Below are 20014 nucleotides of genomic sequence, written 5' to 3'. Positions count from 1 at the left end.
ACCTGAGCCAATCCAATATGGTGGCCAAGCTAGAGAGAATCCTTATATGAGTGCCAGGTAGGCTCTTACAGGATCATCCATCATTATGAGAACAGTATTTTAGAAAGATTTTGAGTCAGGATGTTGTTACCAAGGTTGCAAATATGTCTGAAGACGTGGATTGCCGGATGTGGTGGCTCACACCTGTAATCCCAGTACTTTGAAAGGCCAAAGCAGATGGATGACTTGAGCTCAGGAGTTCGAGACCAGTCTGGCCAAAATGACAAAACCCTGTCTCTAATAAAAATACAAAAATTAGCCGGGTGTGGTGGCATGCACCTGTAGTCGCAGTCACACAGGAGGCTGAGGTATGAAAATCCCTTGAAACTGGAGTGCTGCTGCACTCCAGCCTGGGTGGTAAGAGTGAGATTTTGTTAAATTTAAAAAAAGGATATGGATTGATATCTTACTAGAAGAGCTTGATAAATATTTTTCTTCCAGGTCTGTAGGTTTGTCAAAGCACAGGGATCTTGTCAGCTCTGTTAATGATTGTATCCCCAATACCTAACAGCACTTGGCACAGAGTAGGCTTAATGCTGAAAAGGCTGAGAAAGGTACTCAGAATAGACAAGAAAGAGGATACACTGCAGGTAATACAGGCATACAATAAATTAAAAACAGGTTGTTCTTATCCACCAAGAAAATTTGAATTGCTTAATGGTTTTGACTTCAGTAACTGGCTACATAGTAGAGAATAAATGTAGAAAAACAATGTATTTGAGAGTATATTTGAATTGCTTTGAATCATGGAGCCCAATAAAACAATTGGAGACTAAAAGCTGCAGGTCAGAGAGGCAGAGCCGTCCCTGTTTTCCTGTGCTTTTACAGGAAGTGCATTTTATAGAAAAGTCAGAGAGGAACTAGGGGAAACATAGAGCTCTGAGCTGGTGAATTCACAGCAGCCTGGTGAAGCATTTCGGCTGCCTCTGAAGCTGGCTCTTCACACCCAAGGCTGCTTTTTTGGGACCCTGAAGTAAGTGTCCCAGCTGGTCGCAAAGCCCGAGGAGGCCCCACTGATGAGGACGGCACCACGGGCCTGAGTCTAGAATGGTAAGAGGTTCTCAATCTTTGATTGAGACATTTATTGGTTGTTTGAGTCTAAACCCAATCTTTTCCCTTCTTCTTCATAATTGAAAAAACATGTACAGACATTTTAAAAACTTGTTCGTGCTTTCAAAGCATTCATTTGATCCTCTAAAGCTTTCCTTTAGATCTTCTCCAGATCATTACTAAACTTACTAGTGTAATTGACCAATCCCAAGACGTGGTGGTGTGACTGTGTGCTGGGATTTAGAGAGCCAGTCTAAAACTGCACGCTGGCACTATGTGGGTTTTCACAGGTTCTGCCCCAGTGGCAGAAAGCTCTCAGCCAAATGTATGTGAACCAAACAAAAGTCAGGGACAGTGAGAATGAAAATTGGCTTCAATCACACTCTGAATATTGCTGATTGCTGTCATATGAGGATTCCAGCAGCCATGCAAAGTCTGAGATTTGCTTTCTGCTGCTCACTGGGGCCCAGTATCCGTTAAGGATTGTGGACAATCTGAACGCTCTCATTCTGCAAGCTCCGGGGGTATTTTTAGACGAGGCTTGTTCCTACAAATGAGGAAGTCTAGCAGATGGCTCTTCCGGCTGGAGTCTTTTTTTCCAGCTTTCCACCAACATAGTATGGAGACCACTCTGGCAAGACCTCTCTCTCTAAGGACAATGGAGGGAAAAGCTATTCTCAAAACACTGGGCAGCAGCTGCAGGGCTGGGGCTCTGAGAACCCTGTGCCAGAGGCTCATACATTTTACCCTGTCCACCTGGACTCTATGTAATTAACAACAGTGGGAGGCAGAAAGGAAGCTTGAGGTTAAGCACAAGTGGTCTTTTATCACACTACGTGAGTGAAGACATCTGTGGAGATGCACTCTCACTGTATCTGATAAGAACGTGGTATTCGCTAACCAGAGAGAAAAGACTGGAGCATGTGGTTTTTGTCCGTGGAAGTATTTTATAGACGGTTTGCACCGGTTTTGTGAAAGACCGATCGAATTATTATTAATGAGGGAAAAGAGCCTTTAAAAAACGAAGTAGTCTTGCTATACTGTGATGAGTACACTCAGTGTCATTTGGCCTCAAATCTTGATGGAACAATCCATTAGGGCTCAGAAAAGTCACCTTTGCAATAGAAAGCCTTTTCCAGGGATTCTTAAGGAGTCTATTTTACACATAGTGTAAAGACACAAAAACAACTTGATTTTAAGTCTGTGCTTTGATGGCAAGCTTTCCTTTCATTTTTAAATTCGATGTGGTTTTGCTCATGCCCTAATTAAAGTGGCAATTCTCAAAAAGTACAGATTGTACAGGTTTCCAGGGCAGATGCTTTTTAATGCAGTTCATAGGAAAGAATCATCAGTCCTAAGGTTTTGTTTTGTTTTATTTTATTTTTGAGACAGTCTTGCTCTGTCACCCAGGCTGGAGTGCAGTGGTGCCATCTCAGCTCACTGCAACCTCCATTTCCCAGGTCTGAGTGATTCTCCTGCCTTAGTCTCCTGAGTAGCTGGGACTATGGCTGTGTACCACCATGCCCAGCTAATCTTTTTGGTTGGTTTTTAGTGGAGATGGGGTTTCACCATGTTGGCCAGGGTGGTCCCGAACGGGCCTCAGGTGATCCACCTGCCAATGCCTCCCAAAGTGCTGGGATTGCAGGAGTAAGCCACTGCACCCAGCCTTAAGATTTTGCTGTTAAGCAAAAGGGTTACCCATGTGTGTATTAGAAGACATGTTATATCCCCATCTACAACTGAACATTCTAAATGCCTACTGATTTCTGATTTTCTTTCTTTCTTTCTTTCTTTCTTTCTTTTTTTTTTTTTTTTGTAAAGACAAGGTTTCACTGTGTTGCTTAGGCTGGTCTCAAACTTCCAGACTCAAGTGATCCTCCCACCTACGCCTCCTAAAGTGCTGGAATTACAGGGTTGGGCCACGATGCCTGATCATCTATTGGGTTTTAGTGACCTGGTAGGAACCTGGATTTCTCGAGCTTTTCCAGTAGAGAAGCAGCAGTTAGATCCCAAAAGCAATGAAAATTCCACTTGTGACTTAGAAACTAAGATTTACCGAAGTCCACTTTGGGAAACTCCCTTCCTCCCTAACACACACACACACACACACACACACACACACACACAGACACACACACACACCCTGCAGATAATTTATTCTGTGGTCACAGGGATAGACTGATTTTGTCTGTATTCACTTGATGAGAGTTTTGACAGCAATGACTTCTGCCTCGTAGTAACCATAGACAGAAGAATTAACTCCAAAGTCTTAGAAGAGTAGTTGAGTCTATGATGCAACTATTTCCAGCCTCAAGGGTGCTCTGTGGTGGAACCAACCCTCATAGAGACTGTCTGTTCCCGCTGTGGGGTCTGATGGAAATCTCACTGTGTTATTTTGTGTGTCCCTTGCCTCTCAGAGGTTCAACAACCGATCAATAGGAGAAGCTACCCCCTGTCCTCACCCAGGCCCTGGTGATTTGCTTTCTTACTAGAAATGTTCGTTTTCAGTGTATCAAATATTCCAGGCATGCAATAAAGTTCAAATAATAATTTAACTGACCTGCAGGTGTTCCCTAAGATTTTTCAAATATTAACATTTTGCCATTTGCTTTCAATTTTTTAAAAAATAAAATATTATTGCTACAGTGGAAGATCCCTCCCTATTTAATTTCCATTTCAACTTCCATTGCTACCCAGAGCAATCACTGTCTTGAAGTTGATGAGTAGCATTTGCATTTTATTATGTGCTCCAAAAAATATGTATATATCGTTATATGTTTTTAAGCTGTATATAAATGGCATCACACTTTGAGCCTTTTGTAAATTACTTTTAATACTCAGCATTTTAAGAATTTTTTTCATATTGCTATGTTAAAATCCAGTTCATTTTTTTTTTACTGCTATGAAGTATCCCACTGAAAGACTACACCATAAATTTTTCATTCCTTTGTTGAAGCACAGTTCGTTTGCAAGGTTGTTTGCTATTTGTAACATTGTGAACATCTTTCTCCACTTATAAGAGTTTCTCTAGATCTGTACTGCACAGTATGGTAGCCACTAGCTTAAAATGTGGTTAGTCAGGGCCAGGTACAGTGGCTCATGCCTGTGATCCCAGCACTTTGGGAGGCCAAGGCAGGCGGATCACAACGTCAGGAGTTCAAGACCAGCACGATTAACATGTTGAAACCCTGTCTCTACTAAAAATACAAAAATTAGCTGGGTGAGGTGATGGGCACTTGTAATTCCAGCTACTCAGGAGGCTGAGGAAGGAGAATCACTTGAACTGGGAGGCAGAGGTTGCAGTGAGCTGAGATAATGCCACTTCACTGAGATCCAGCCTGGGCTACAAAGTGAGACTTGATCTCAAAAAACAAAAAATGTGTTAGTTGGAATTGCATAAATTGTGCATAAATGTAAAACGCATGTCACATTTTAAAGACTTAGGATGAAAAAAATGGAATATCTCATTAATAATTGATATAGGTTATACTGATTACAGGTTAAAATGACAATCTTTTGCATATATTATGTTAAATACAATATATTACTACGATTATTTTTTCCCATTTATTTTACATTTTTAAAATGTGGCTACTAGAAAATTTAAAATTATATATATGGCTTGCATTATATTTCTCTTGGACAAGACTGGTCAAGACCAGGAGTCAGTAACTGATTGCCCATATGCCAGCCATCTGTTTTTGTAAATAAAGCTTTATTAGAAAACATGCCACTAATTTCTTTGGTGGCTTTCCAACTACAATAGCAGTGTTATGTAGTTGCAACAGAGTCCGCGTGGTTCATGAGCCTAAACTATTTACCATCTAGCCTTTTAAGAAAAAGTTTGTTTACTCGTATTCTAGAGCAGTAATTTTTAACCTTTTTTAAAAAAACCATGACCCACAGTAAGAAACATATTTAATATCATGACCCAACAAACACACATATCTGAAACAAAAGTTTTACAAAACAAAGTTTCGCAAATCCTTTCTATATATTTTCATATTTTCTATTCTATTTTGTTAAAATAAACTGCTGGTCAATAAATTGCTAGTGACCCACTAAAGTGACCTAGCCATTCATTTATTACTAGTTATTTGAGTGGCACTGCTCAAGATATATATCCAAAAATAGAGTGACTGGGTTATAGGAATGTGTGTATTTAAGTTTATGAGATTCATCACATTGTTGTCCTGTGTGTTAGTTTACCAATCTACAGTCTCACAAACAGTGTAAGAGAGTTTCTATCTCCCTATATCTTTAACAAAACCTGATCTTGCCAGTCCGATCTGATGGGTATGAAATAAAATCTTGTTTTATTTATAATCAGATCGTTCATAAATGTAATCATCTTTCCATGTGTTGAGTGGCCTTTCATGTTCCATTTGTGAGTTGCTGGTTCATTTCCATTGCCCTTTTAAAAATGGAGTCGTTTGTCTGTTTCTTAGATTTATAGACACTTTTCCTATTCTGTATGCCAATACTTTTATTAGTTACGTGGGTTGCAAAGATGTGAGTTGGCCACTCCAAGGTTTGTTTCATTCACTTTTTTTTTTTTAGGCAGAGATTCACTCTGTCGCCAGTCTGGAGTGAAGTGACACATTCTTGGCTCACTGCAACCTCTGTCTCCCCGGTTCAGTTGATTCTCCTGCCTCAGCCTCCTGAGTAGCTGGGACTACAGGCATGCACCACCACATCCAGATAATTTTTGTATTTTTAGTAGAGATAGGGTTTCACCATGTTGACCAGTATGGTCTTGATCTCTTGACCTCGTGATCTGCCCACCTTGGCCTCCCAGAATGGTGGGATTACAGGCTTAGGCCACCACACCTGACCCTTTTTCACTTTTTAATGGTGCCTTTTATTTTACCAGTTTTAAATTTTAAAATAGTCAGATTTATCTATCTTTTTCCTTATATTGCTATTTTTTAGCTCTTATTTTAAAAATTATTTTATACCCCAAGGTCACAAAGTTTTCTCTGCTATTTTTTCTGATGAATTTAAAATTTAGTGGTTGTTTCTTTTCTGTTGAAAATATGTGTTTCTATATGGTATGAGATATGTCTCTACTTTCTTTTTTCTTCATAACGTGTGTGTGTGTGTGTGTGTGTGTTTTTTTTTTTTGAGACACTGTTTCACTCTGTCACCCAGGCTGGAGTGCAGTGTCACCATCTTGGCTCACTACAATCTCTGCCTCCTGGGTTCAAGTGATTCTACTGCCTCAGTCTCCCAAATAGCTGGGATTACAGGCATGTGCCACTATGCCCAGCTAAGCTTTTGTATTATTAGTAGAGAGGGGTTGGCCTGTTGGCCAGGCGGGTCTCAAACTCCTGACCTCAAGTGATCCACCCACCTTGGCCTCCAAAAGTTCTGGGATTATAGGAGGGAGCCACCATGCCCAGCATCATTTTATAATTCTAATTTAACCTTTATACCCAAATTGGACAAGGACAGGACAAGAAAGAAAAATTATGGACTAACCTGTATTTGAATGAAAATGTAAAAATCCTAAATTAAATATTAGTAAAACTGAATCCAATAATATATAGCAAAATAAGTTCATGCAATTATATTTGCATTACTAGCAAATATGGCTAGAATGCTTAATTAAGAAAAGCTATTGACATAACTCATCACATTCACAGAGTAAAGGAGAAACATGATAACGATTTTTTCCCATAGATGTAGAAAAGGCATGTGATAAACCCTAATAGACACAAAATGATTGTAAAATACAAAACTCTTAGAAAACTTGAAATAGAAATAAACATCTTTACCCTGATAAAGAGCATCTACCAAAACCTATAGCAAACATACACCTAGTGTATTAAAGCATCCCTTGTACTTCCTATATGTGGAGTTGCCTCTTTGTATCTGGCACCTGAGAATTTTTCTTTATTTTAGTCTTGGCTGTTACTTTAAGTATTGTGTGTGTGCATATGTATATGAATATATATATGCTCATACATACACATATTTATGTATTTTTTAGTTTTGTCTATCTCCATACATTTCATGAAGTTTGTGGAATGGGAAACTGTGTCAGCTCCGTAACTGGTGTTGGAGTTTCTCCCTTAGTGATTTTCTGGGCCTGAAGATCAAGAAACTCTCGAGACCACTTTGGAGGGGGCAAAGCAGTGGGATAGCCACAGAGCTGGCTTCTCTCCTAGACTGAGGATTTGTTATGCATAACTTTATATCCTGGCTTCCCTTGGAGAAAACTATTAGTGATAAATCTGATGTGGATATAAGAATATTGTAAGAAACTGTCTTTGATTTCATTTTGCCAGGAGGTTAGATAAAGATCAGCTACTGCCATAGCATTTCCTAAGGAACTGGTATTTTCAAGATTCCCATAGCGATACTGAGATACAATGATGAAGATCAGTCGTAACGTTGCCATCACTGTCACACTTAATTTGATGGGTTTATTTTTTAAAGGTGATTCTAAGGATTGGGATTGGGGAGAGGGACGTGTTTTCTAAGGACCACTTTTTGTGATAGCAAACAAACTCTAAACTCTTCTGTTAATAAACAAGGGATTCCTGTGACTATGAAAATTAAAACAGGGTCTGGCAATGTTGAACACAAAGAACGGCCAATACATTCCTGACTGTAAGGTCGAGTTCATTACATAAGACAGTTCTGATGCCAAAGCAATACTGTATTGTGTGTCTACCAAAGCAGATATTGTGATATGGATCTGCTGTAGTAGGAACAGGAATGTCATCAGGAAATATCAGTTCAGACAAATGTGGGTTTCCACCAACAGGGAAAGAGCTGGACCTAGTGTGATCTGTCTCCCTTCACGGTGAAAATATCAGGTCAGAAGTGAATATTCATGTGGCCCTTGGAAAGTGAGAAGGAGAAATCAATAAGCTAAACACCCAACCTAATAATAGAACTGTTTTCTCCAATGTGAGTATTTTTCTCTTGAAGTTGGTATTTCCATCCTTGATCTGTTGGTGATACTATTTAGAGAAACAACAAAAGATTTCATAGAAAAGCAAAAGGTAGATTCCATTGTTCCAGAATATTGGTTATGTCAGCTTGGTTCTAGCTAAGCATATCACTGGAAGTCTGGTTCACATTTAAAGTTTTCCATAATCCCAAGAAACAATCTACACCTTTTGAAGCTTTGGCAAAAGAGTACCAGGCAAAAACGAAAAAAACAATCCCACCTGTAAAGGCCTAGTTTGCAATTCACTTGTCCTGGAATCTTGCAAAAACAACCCAACCTTTGTATATCTCTATACATTGGTGTGTATAATAATGTTTTGATTTTTATGCATTGGTGTGTATGATGATTTTTAATTTTATACATCAGTATGTATGATAATGTTTTTATTATTTTTTGTAGAGATTTTACACAGGATATAATAGGTGACACAAATGTTTTGGCAGATGGGGTCAGACTATGGAAGCAATTCCTTCCATATAAGAATTCTGGTTCTTGTTTAAATTTAATAGTCGCTTCTCCCAACCACACTCAGGAAGTCTCCTGCCATTCATGTGCTGCATAAGGTTCCAGAAGAGCCCCTCTACTGTCTCCCCAAAATCTTTTTTTATTTAATAAACTTACTGACATTGGCCAGGTTTCAAAAGTGTAGTAGGTTGATGATTTATCAGCCTGGTTTCTGAATGGAACCCAAATGAGTTATTCATATTGTTTGTTCCTACCTTTTCCAGGCACCTTTTAAAAATGAACAAGAGCAGCTCTGATTTGGAAAAAGTGAGCCAGGGCTCTGCAGAGAGCCTCAGTCCATCCTTCAGGGGTGTCCACGTCAGCTTCACCACCGGCTCCACAGACAGCTTGGCCTCAGACTCCAGGACCTGCAGCGATGGAGGTAACAAACTTGATCTTGACCAAGAGGCTTAGATTCTCCTGGACCTGCAAGGCCAGTCCTGGGTTGCTTGCAGGATTTGAAAGGGCTGAGCAAGGACTTGGTCCTGCGTTCTCCATGAAGTAGACTTTTCCAAGGAGCTGTTGAAGTCAGTTACCTACTGAATATATAGCAAGCCAGCCCATTCATATTGCCTTCTCTAAATAATAAGTGTGTGGACATGGCAACATGGTGAGAGGAAGATGAGGTTGAAAGGTTCCTGTTTCCCTCGGTAAGGAGCCATCTATGTTCAGGTCTGCTTTCTACTTCTGTCCTCGACCACACATTCTCACCATCTCTTTCTCTCTCTTTTGCATGTACGTGTGCAACTACACACATGCACTTACTAAACACAGCAGACGTTTACATAATGTTTGCTGAATTCAGCATGAAGACTTCATTAGGCCACCATCTAGCCTGCTTTTTGGGTTAAGTTCTAAGGCTTGTGGGTGGATATGTCCTCCATCGGGAATGTCCCTAAAAAGGAATTCTTGTTTTTCATAGTTGTGACCTGGATGGGTCACATTTAAAACCTCTCACCCTTTCAACATTCTTTGTGTATGTGTCCTCTCCTGTATTTCTTAGACATGCGTTAGCCTGTTGGATGTAGACTTGTACCCACATGACTCCCTTTCTCACTCCTATGGAAGTATTTCTTCTCAGTAGGCAATGACACGGTAGAGGGTTCCATTGTAAATTTACTGTCAGCAACATTTTTCTACCTAAATGATAGGTATTGGCTAAGACAAAAGTGTGTGTGCTAAGTTACTCTGCGGTGTGTTCTGATGAGAAACCTCTGACAGCTCTTACTTAAAAACAGGAAATAGCTTAGTCTTGATTTAGCAGGAATATAACAACAACAGATTTTCTTTTACTGCAGATTTTTCTAGGCTCTTATCTTCTCCCTTTTCCCAACCCATTGTACAACAAATTCAACAAGGCAGATTATTTCAGAGAGGGCAAGGCATCTCGACCACTAGCCCCTGTGCTGATTAGCTCTGATCCAGTCACTTGGAGACTATAACCAGGTGTCAGGAGTGATCTACAATGAACCATCAGCCACCAGCCAGCGGGTGTCGGGAGAACTGGACTTCATGCCTTCACTGCCTTGTTTCCCAGAACCAGTAAATCATGATGTCTGCTTGCAGGGTTCCTAAGAACTAACTAGGAAAGATAAGGTTAAAAACACATGACAAGTGGTGGATAGGATAAGGTAGGAAATTGAGCCCCCCAGAAGATGAGGGTTTCTTATAAAGCCTTCCAGAAGAGAGAGAAAAATCAGTGAAGGCTGATGGAGGGTTTGGAGAAGGCGTTATGGGAACATAGGACTTAGAGATCATGTCTGAAATGTGGTCAGAATTGGGGAGGTAGCGGGTAAGGAGGACAGGGCTTACCAAGTTCAGAAAAGAGAAACAAAGCCACAGGAATGGCAGTGCATATGGAAGAAGGATGAGACCAGTCTGACACGCTTCAACAGACACCGGCAAGGGGAAATGGGATATGAGCTCGGTGGGAAGCAGGGGCTCAATTGTACATGGCTCTCAAGCAATCTGTGCAGGTGGGAGACAGAGAGCTGCTGGAGGTTTGTGAATTCAATGGGGAAACCTCTTCAGACATTTTCTCCTGTTCGTTTCTGAATAGCATGAATTAAAATGAATATATTGCCATGGTATTCCTTTATCACAAGCTAGTTGTTCGGTGGAAATGCACTTCAAAACTTGGACTCCCAGATCAACAAGAAGATATGTACCTTGTCAGTGGACTCTGGCCCCTGAGAGCCAGCCATTTCTATCTATGTTCCTGGGCTTGGCTCTGTACCCGGAACCATATTTTGAAACTGGCAAGAGACCAAAGGCATGACATTCTCTCTCTCTCTCTCTCTCTCTCTCTCTCTCTCTCTCTCTCTCTCTCTCTGTCTCTCACTCTCTCTTCTTTTTGGCATCTTTTAAACATTAATCATTAATCTGGAGAATATACAGAACCACTGGTCATATAATATGAGAAATCCTTCATTCATTTCTCACCACTTACCAAGGCAGCTTAAATCTGTTATTATACAATTAACTCACAATCCCATGGGTCATTAACTCACTTTTATTCTGTAACTGAAATATTTACCCATTGCAACTTTGGTTACTATTCGGCATGAGAGAATGGATCCAAATAGAAAGCAGAACCAGTTCACACTGAAGTTCTTTGAAAAGTGACTGCATTGTCTGCCTTTCTAAGATTATATATTAAGCCAAAAGACACCATTAGACTCTACATTTATTCTGTCAGTAAGAATCTGCTAGTGAAAACTATGCATTTCATTGACTTTTTTCATACACAACATAGGCTGGCCTGAATAAGTTGAGGAAAAAGTCATTCTAGGACCTCTTGGAATTGTATCAGGGTTAATGGCTACAGTTAGTGATTCAGATTTTATGCCCCCCACAACCCTCCCCACAAAAACAGGTTTAAGTTTTATAAGGAAAACCTAATAGAAATCTCTAACTTTGTTACATTTTTAAAGCAGATGTTTGCTCTAAATGTTACAGTGGCAAAATGCCACTTTTGTATCAATGTTAATTTCACCTCTTTATACTTGTATCGGATTTCATATTCCTCCAGGGCATCTGTTATCCCATTTGTCCAATTCAATTGAACAGCCAGTCAACTCAGTGCAAGGAAAATTTGTCGAAGCAGTTGTTTGGTTTATGCTTGGTTTGGGGACAGACTGCATGTGTCAGGACAGATCCGTGAAGGCTGCCAAGGGGAAGGTTTCTGTAGGGAATGAATAGGTTGGATGTGTGAGGGAAATGATGATCAGAAATGGTCATCAGGAGACCCTTTCGCTTTAAGTGGTTACTTGTAAATATGCAAACCTAATGTCTCATTGAGATCATTTCCCTCTTTGATGTAGGATAACATTAAAATTCAATTCAGCAGTTCAGCAAACATTTCTGAATGCCAGGAGATTAGGGGAGATTAGAGAGTTCTCTGTTGAACTGAAACCATTGGCACCAGCAACAGATAAGAGGTCTGAAAATACGGTTTGTATAGATATTCTCACTCACATGAATACATGTACCAGGGTGGTGATATCATTCTTATTTTTATAGCCGGCAAACCAGAGATACAGGACACAAATTAAATATATTGACAGTAGTCAGTCAGCTTGTTTTTCTCAACAAGCTACTACTGGCAAATTTTTAAAATATGTATATTAATTCAGTCATTCATTTTATAGATATTGTTGAGTACAAACTCTGTGCTGAGTACAATTCTAGATGCTGAAGTTTCAGCAATGGAAATGATTCCCAGTCCCTTCAAGGGGCTTACATTCTGGTAGAGAGAGACAGACAATAAGAACGATAAGATGTAAAGTAGCTACTGGTCACAGGGCAGTGAGTGCTGGGAGAAAAATCAGGCCAGGAACAGGGTGGAGAGGGGTGGGAGTGCCCCAAAGGAAAAGAGATTTATTTCTTAAAATTTCCTGTGGCCTGAGCTATACTATCACTGAAGTAAAGCTTCAACTTAATTTAAACCTTCCCCATTAAACTGAATTTTAAAACATATGTTATTGCTCCAATAACGTTAATACTCTTTTTAAATTGTACTTTAGGTTCTGGGGTACATGTGCAGATCATGAAGAGTTGTTGCACAGCTCCTTACATGGCAAGGTGGTTTGCTACCTCCATCCCCGTCACCTTTATTTGGCATTTCTCTTTCTCTCCATGTTATCCCTCCCCAACCTCCCCACCCACGGCTGTCCTTCCCCTAGCCACTCCCTCAACAGACCCCAGTGTATGATACTCTCCTCCCTGTGTCCATGTGTTAAGTTAATACAGTTTTAATAAAAATTCAAACAACAGAGAAGGGTATAAAATGAAAAGTCAGTTTTCTGACACCCCATTCCCAGCTCCTACCACAACTTTTAAGATTTTTTTCTGTATCATCCCCAAAATGTGTACCCATATGTCAAATACAAAATTTCAGTTCTACACATTTTTGCACTTAATATATCTTGAGGCCTTTCCAATTAGAACCCCTAGGACTGCCCCACTTTTCAAAATTGCTGCTTATTTTTTCATTGCATGAATTGGTTATAAATCCTTCTCTTGCCGATGCATGTCTAGGTTGATTTCATTGCAAGACTCACAGTAAGACTCTGTGCCATACATTGGCATGATCGGACAAGCAAATCTATAAGATAAAGCCTTAGAAGAAGTGGAACTGACATAGCAAACTGTATGTGGATGTTACAGATAATATCAAAGTATCCTCTAAAAATGTCAATTTACTTTTCTATTAACAGCATCTAAAAAATGCTTCTTTTTTGGAGACAGAGTCTTGCTCTGTTGCTGAGGCTGGAGTGCAGTGGCGCAATCTCTGCTCACTGCAAGCTCCACCTCCAGGGATCAAGCAGTTCTCCTGCCTCGGCAGCTAGGACTGCAGGCGTGCCACCATGCCTAGTTAATTTTTGTATTTTTAGTAGAGATGGAGTTTGGCCATGTTGGCCAGGCTGGTCTCAAACTCCTGATCTCAAGTGATTTGCCCACCTCGGCCTCCCAAAGTGCTGGGATTACAGGTATGAGCCACTGCACCCGGCCTGGAAAGTACTTTGAATTAGCTTTTAATTTTACTAACTTGGAAGAAAACCCTTAATGATTATGTTATAACAGGAGATTGAAAGATCACAATTCCAGAACCACATGTGAGCTGTAGGCATGACATTCAGGGTACCTAGATAGAGCCTGTTTTCCAAAGTGAGACAGAGCTTTCTCTTCTTTTGCGTGTGAATCACATTCACATCTTGATTATTGTTTTCTGGGATGATTAAGTGGTCTGGAAAGACTCCTCAGGAATGCCACATTTTCCATCCAGTTGTAAAATGCTAATAACCTGCTTCCAGTTTCAGACCACGTTTATCTTCTTGAAAAAAGCAAAGGATTCTTTTAAATAAAATCCTTTTAAATAAAGGATTTGCTGGGTTTTTTTTGTTTTTTTTTTAACCTAGTCTCACTTGGTTGCCCAGGATGGAGTGTAGTGGTGCAATCTTAGCTCACTGCAACCTTCACCTCCTGGTTCAAGCAATTATTGTGTCTCAGCTTCCTGAGTAGCTGGAATTACAGACACCACTATGCCCAGCTAATTTTTGTATTGTTAGTAGAGACAGGGTTTCAGCATGTTGGCCAGGCTGTTCTTGAACTCCTGACCTCAGGTGATCCACCACCTCAGCCTCCCAAAGTGCTGGCATTACAGGCATGAGTCACTGCGCCTGCCTGCTTTGCTTTTTGTTTTTGTTTTTTTCTCCTAAACTTAATGTTGAGCCTTCTCTGTTTGAGGAACCAAACAAGAGGTTACAAAGCTTTACTTCAGAGGAACAAGTCCACGTGAAGCCAAAGCATCCCTCAGCACCACCCTTCACACTCTCCGATGCAGGAACAGTTAATGGGGATTGGCAGAAACCTGCATGACAGTCATTTCCTGGGTGATATCGGCAAGGTGCCTGTGCAGATGGCTTTAGTTTTCTCGCCTCACATGAGGGAATTGCACTAGGCCACAGACCACAGGATATGGGTGAAGTTTTCTCCATGCGAATTCCACTTGCTTTACCTTACTTAAAGTTGGAGAATGGTCAAACACAAAAACTAAGGGTTTGGGGAAACTTAGCTGGGACGCTGCCCTTTGCTTCTGCATTTGTTCTGACCCAGCTGCTATCAAACAGCAGAGCTGTGCAAAGAAAGAGTCAAAACAGGACTGACCACTTCCTCTGTCAGCTCAGCTCTCATTTTGGCTACAGAGAACAATGCAAGTGCCTATTAAAATCCAGCAAGAAGAGAGGACTCTATAATAAGAAAAACCCCCAGAGTACCACATTTGAACTTCTGGCCTGCATTTTTGCAGAGAGGTTAAGCTGCTCTTCCCAACCATTGAAATCCTGATTTCTCATCTCTGCTTTCTGAATATAATGACACCAAACTGGTGCACCTTCCCTTGGTGCACCTTCCCTTTTTAAGTGTTTCCCACTAGAAACACTTTCCCTTCTCTGAAGCACATTCATTAAAGGCACGCAGGGTGTTGTATTCTATAGCCAAGAACTTCCTTTAAATGCAGAATTGGAAATTGAAAGGAAAACTTAGGACCTGAGGTTTGGAGCCCTCTGGCCCAATTAGTATCAAAATTATTTAAAACCTACCAATGAGGCAACTGGAGACATAGGCCAAGATCCCAGAAAAATGTTCACCCCTCTCCCCGCTTTTACACCCTTAATTGTAAGGCAGAATTTGGAAACAGCAATCCAACACCAGCATCAAACCAGAATGTGTTTGAATTTGTCTCCTGTCCCATTGGATCCAAGTCCTGAGAATACGGGCTGTTGGCTAAAGTTGCTGAGGATTTTTTAGGCAAACTTTTCTGAACCAGCGGTTTGCCTGTGAATTTGGAACTATTTTAGGTGTCAGGGTATATTTGTTCCCTATTCTTTCTGGCTTTCCTAAATCCAGAGTGTGGCAGCTGCTGCAAACAGTGAGAACATAGCTGCTGTGTTGCCTAAGGCTGTGTTTATGGAGAGACGGTTCCCCAGGTAAGAGTCAAGAGAATGAGCCAGAGGAGGTCTTTAGGAGTGCCTTCAGATTCCACAGAAGACAGCTGCCATTTGCCATTTGGTGGAGAAATCAGTTTCATCTAGAAGGGCCACATGTTAGCATCTATTTCAAAGCAGCCCCAAGAATATTAACACCTGAGAAGCTATAGGATCCTGAGAGGCCTGAAATTGGACTGGAGGTGGTGGGGCAGGAATGGGGGCTCCAAGAATTAATTCTGGCCTCTTACCAGCTGTCATTCTGCACCTGGAGAGCTTTAAGGATCTGTAAGCTCAGAGGAAGGATGCATTAGGTTGGAATGTGGTATGCTTGTCGATAGAACCAGGTACATCTTTTCTGAATACCAATATCATAACAGCCAGGGTGCAATGGCTCACGCCTGTAATCCCAGTACTTTGTGAGATAGAAGCGGGTGGATCACCTGAAGGTCAGGAGTTCAAGGCCAGCCTGGCCAACATGGTGAAATCCCATCTCTGTTAAAAATACAAAAAATTAGCTGGGTATGGTGGCAGGCACTTGTAATCTTAGCCACTCAGGAGGCTGATGCAGAACCACTTGAACACAGGAGGCAGAGTTTGCAGTGAGCCAAGGTTGTGCCATTGCACTCCAGCCTTGGCAACCAGAGCAAAAATTCGTCTCAAAAAAAAATCATATTATGTGTACATAATGCCCAGTTATCCCTGTCAAGTCCACATTTCAGGGGAGCTGTACTTCACCTGACAAGGTCTGTGTAGCTACAGGCCTTTACTTCTGCTGAGAAGGGCGTGGTTAGGGAAGGTTTGGTTATGCAGTGCTATCTCAGTGAGTACTGAGTCTGGTACCACAAGCTTACAGCATCTAAGAAATAAAGAAAAATTAATAAGCTCGCGTGCTAATCCTTGGAGTCAAGCTTCCCTCTGACCCCTTGTCAGATTTACCCAAGTAGTTACAGGGTGTAGATCTGATCAGAGTCACTGACCAGCAGCTACCACAGACAAGCAAGAGGGAACAGAGAAAGGAGAAAATCACTTCGTTCCAACTGCCTGAACAGTTTTTGTGCTGGGACATACCGTATAGTCTAAAGCAGAACCTCTTGATTCTCTGGTCACCTAGGGAATTAGAAGTGTCACCAATTATGTTGTTAAAAGATCCCTAGTCTCCTTCCAGATTGGAAAATGTACCAGTGGCAATTTGTGAGAACTAGAGATAGAAGGAAGAACAACTGAAGCAAGATAAGGATCTGCCTAGAGGTATTTTATTTCGGGACAACTTTGAGACAAAATGCACGTTTAAAGAGAGTAGCTGAAATTATAGACTATTGGTGCTGCAAGGGGCCTTCACAGAGATGTAAACGGTCATTTTCTAAAGGAGGAAACTTAGGCCGGGCAGGCTGGCAGCTGGTGAAGTGTCACTCCACTGCTCACCCTCAAACTGGAGCAGAAGCAGAAAGGTGCACGCTGGTGGCATCAGGGGATCCTTGTATTAAAGATAAGGAAGACAAAACCGATAAAGATGGGAAAATAAGCCTAAGGCTTAAAGAGAAGGCTAGCCAGGAAATTGATCCTGGCCGACTGGACTTGGGATGGGAAGGAGTCCTGACCATAGGCAGGTTGTCCTTGTCTCTGAGGGCACTGATGAAAGCATTGACCAGGGCTCTGATCACACCCCACTCCCATCCCCCACCTTCGGCTTCTGCTGTGTTGATGATAAATTGAGAATCAGATGCCTCAGTGGTGATTGTTTCTGCTGCCTAGAATGCAGCAAGGTCAGGAAGTGGATGTGTGCTCACGGCTCCCAGTCCTCCTGCTCATCAGGCTGGGAGTTTGGTGGCTGAGGCTTACTGTCCTTTGAGAGCCCCCTAAGTAGGTGGTCTTGCCCTACCCCCTTTTTTTTTTTTTTTTCTGAGACGGAGTTTCGCGCTTGTTACCCAGGCTGGAGTGCAATGGCGCGATCTCGGCTCACGGCAACCTCCGCCTCCTGGGTTCAGGCAATTCTCCTGCCTCAACCTCCTGAGTAGCTGGGATTACAGGCACGCGCCACCATGCCCAGCTAATTTTTGGTATATTTTTTAGTAGAGACGGGGTTTCACCATGTTGACCAGGATGGTCTCGATCTCTTGACCTTGTGATCCACCCGCCTCGGCCTCCCAAAGTGCTGGGATTACAGGCTTGAGCCACCGCGCCCGGCCGCCCTCCCTTTTTTATCCAGAAGCTGATAAGTGATCATCCTCCTCCTCTCAGCACCTTCTGCTTGAGGGAGGAGGGAGAGGAAGTGAATCATCTGCCCTAGCCTCCATCTGTCCCTGTTGCTTTCCTGGGGAGCGTGGGATGGGGAGACCTGTGGACTGAAGGGTTTCAGCACCTGCTGAAATCACTGCCATCTGGATCTTCCCTCCTCTGGCTAGCTATTTCTTGTGCACCCTTCATTCTGACTACTGGGAGGAGAATTCGTGGGCACGTAAAACTGACTGGTCCAGACTGCATGACCACTGCTTGATTTATTATTAACTTGGGCCCTCCTGGAAAGGGTATAAATCACTCACTCAGCCTTGCTGGCAGGGACCCCGCATGTCATTAGCAGGTGGGCAGGGCAACTCCCTATGATCTTGATAAACCACAAGAAAACAAGGATTGCTTACTGCAGTGGGAAAGTGGGCAAGGGGAACTTGAGAAACACCATGCTCCTTCCTAAAACTCTTTTTTCTTGAGACAGTCTCACTCTGTAGCCCAGGTGGGAGTGCGGTGGCACAATCTCAGCTCACTGCAATTTCTGCCTCCTGGGTTCAAGCCATCCTCTACCCTCAGCTTCCTGAGTATCTAGAACTATAGGTGCATGACACCATACCCAGCTAATTTTTGTATTTTTTGTAGAGTCAGAGGTTCGCTATGTTGCCCAGGCTGGGAGCTCCTCAGCCTCCCAAAGTGCTGAGATTACAGGCATGAATCGCTGCAACCAGCCCCTCCTGAGTCTTATGGTAAATTATACAGCCTGGGTTTAAGTGATTCTCCTGTCTCAACCTCCCTAGTAGCTGGAATTGCAGGCACACGCCACCGTACCCAGATAATTTTGTATTTTTAGTAGAGACAGAGTTTCACCATGTTGGCCAGGCTGGTCTCAAACTCCTAACCTCAAGTGTTCCGTCCACCTCAGCCTCCCAAAGTGCTGGGATTACAGGCATGAGCCACTGAACCTGGTCTACAAGCCATATTTTTTTCATATTTTAACTTTCAGGATAATAGGATGCATTTTACAAACTATGAATATGATTGATTATTTCTTTTATCACCCCAAAAGCTGTTAAGCTGTTATTAAAATAGCAGATAACACCTTAGAGCTGTTCTGAGAATATAGGAAAATAATATTATTTTAATTTGACATTTTTTCTCTCTAATTGTATATATATATATATATATATATATATATATATATATATATATATATATTCTTACTTAAACTCTTCTTTCATTGTGAAGCCACCATTTTATACCTTGATACCAAGAGTGAAGTCACCTCTCACCTTTGTAGAGACTGGACCTTCATCTCACCATTTTGTGTGCTACCCAGAAAGGTTTTCTGATTGTCCCCATGCTCTGCAGACACCTGTGGCCCTGAATGAGCCTTTGCCCAGGCAAACTCTGTATCCAGATGCACCACTCTGGAAACTGTGGGGCCTGGAAAAGACTCATTTTTTTTTTCTTTCCTCCCAATTATCTGGAAAGAGTCAGTTTTCTTTAAGATCAATTTCCTCATTTATAAAATCATGACCTTTCTGCCTTCTAAAATCTCTGTGGCCTTGCCTTGGCCACTAAGCCAGTTTAGGGTATAAGTGAAATTTCCAGGGACTGCACACTAAAAAAGGGAGAATTTTTTTTTTTTTTAGATGAAGTCTTGCTCTTGTTTCCCAGGCTAGAGTGCAGTGGCAAGATCTCAGCTCACTGCAACCTCCACCTCCTGGGTTCAAGTGATTCTCCTGCCTCAGCCTCCCAAGTAACTGGGATTACAGGTATCCACCACCATGCCAGTTAATTTTTGTATTTTTAGTAAAGACGGGGGTTTCACCATGTTGGCCAGGCTAGTCTCGAACTCCTGACCTCAGGTGATTCACCCGCCTGGGCCTCCCAAGGTGCTGGGATTACAGGCATGAGCTGCCACGTCCAGCCAAAAGGGAGAATTTTGCCATTGGCCAATTATACCCTCAATAAACCTGACCTTAAAAAAATCCACTCAAACCACACATGTTCAAGTTTGTTATTGCTGTTGCAGCATTGTCTGCAAAATATTGGAAACAATTTAAGTATCCATCAAAAAGGGATGGTTAAATAAATTATGCATATGATGATATACTATGATACATAGTATATAATATTATGTATATGATGATATACTATGGTAAGACTGTTTAAAATAATTAAATAGATCTGCACATTTGATTTTTAAAAATCTCTGCGAGATGTGAAAGAAAAGCATTATTCC

General features: G+C 41.6%; 1 protein-coding gene across 2 annotated transcripts in view; it reads left to right on the top strand.

The window, feature by feature from the left end:
* The window catches only part of PRAG1 (PEAK1 related, kinase-activating pseudokinase 1), a 60768-nt gene that overhangs the window by 30546 nt on the left and 10208 nt on the right, over positions 1–20014 (top strand). For both annotated transcript variants that reach the window (XM_002756909.6, XM_035270225.3), the window contains exon 4: positions 8779–8936. In XM_002756909.6, the coding sequence (XP_002756955.2) occupies positions 8779–8936 (158 nt within the window). The remainder of the gene's footprint in view (positions 1–8778; positions 8937–20014) is intronic.

The sequence above is a fragment of the Callithrix jacchus genome, chromosome 13 (assembly GCF_049354715.1).
Source record: "Callithrix jacchus isolate 240 chromosome 13, calJac240_pri, whole genome shotgun sequence".
Classification (NCBI taxonomy): Eukaryota; Metazoa; Chordata; class Mammalia; order Primates; family Cebidae; genus Callithrix; species Callithrix jacchus.
Note: the sequence above shows the minus strand (reverse complement) of the source record. Positions and strands in the feature narration are given on the sequence as shown.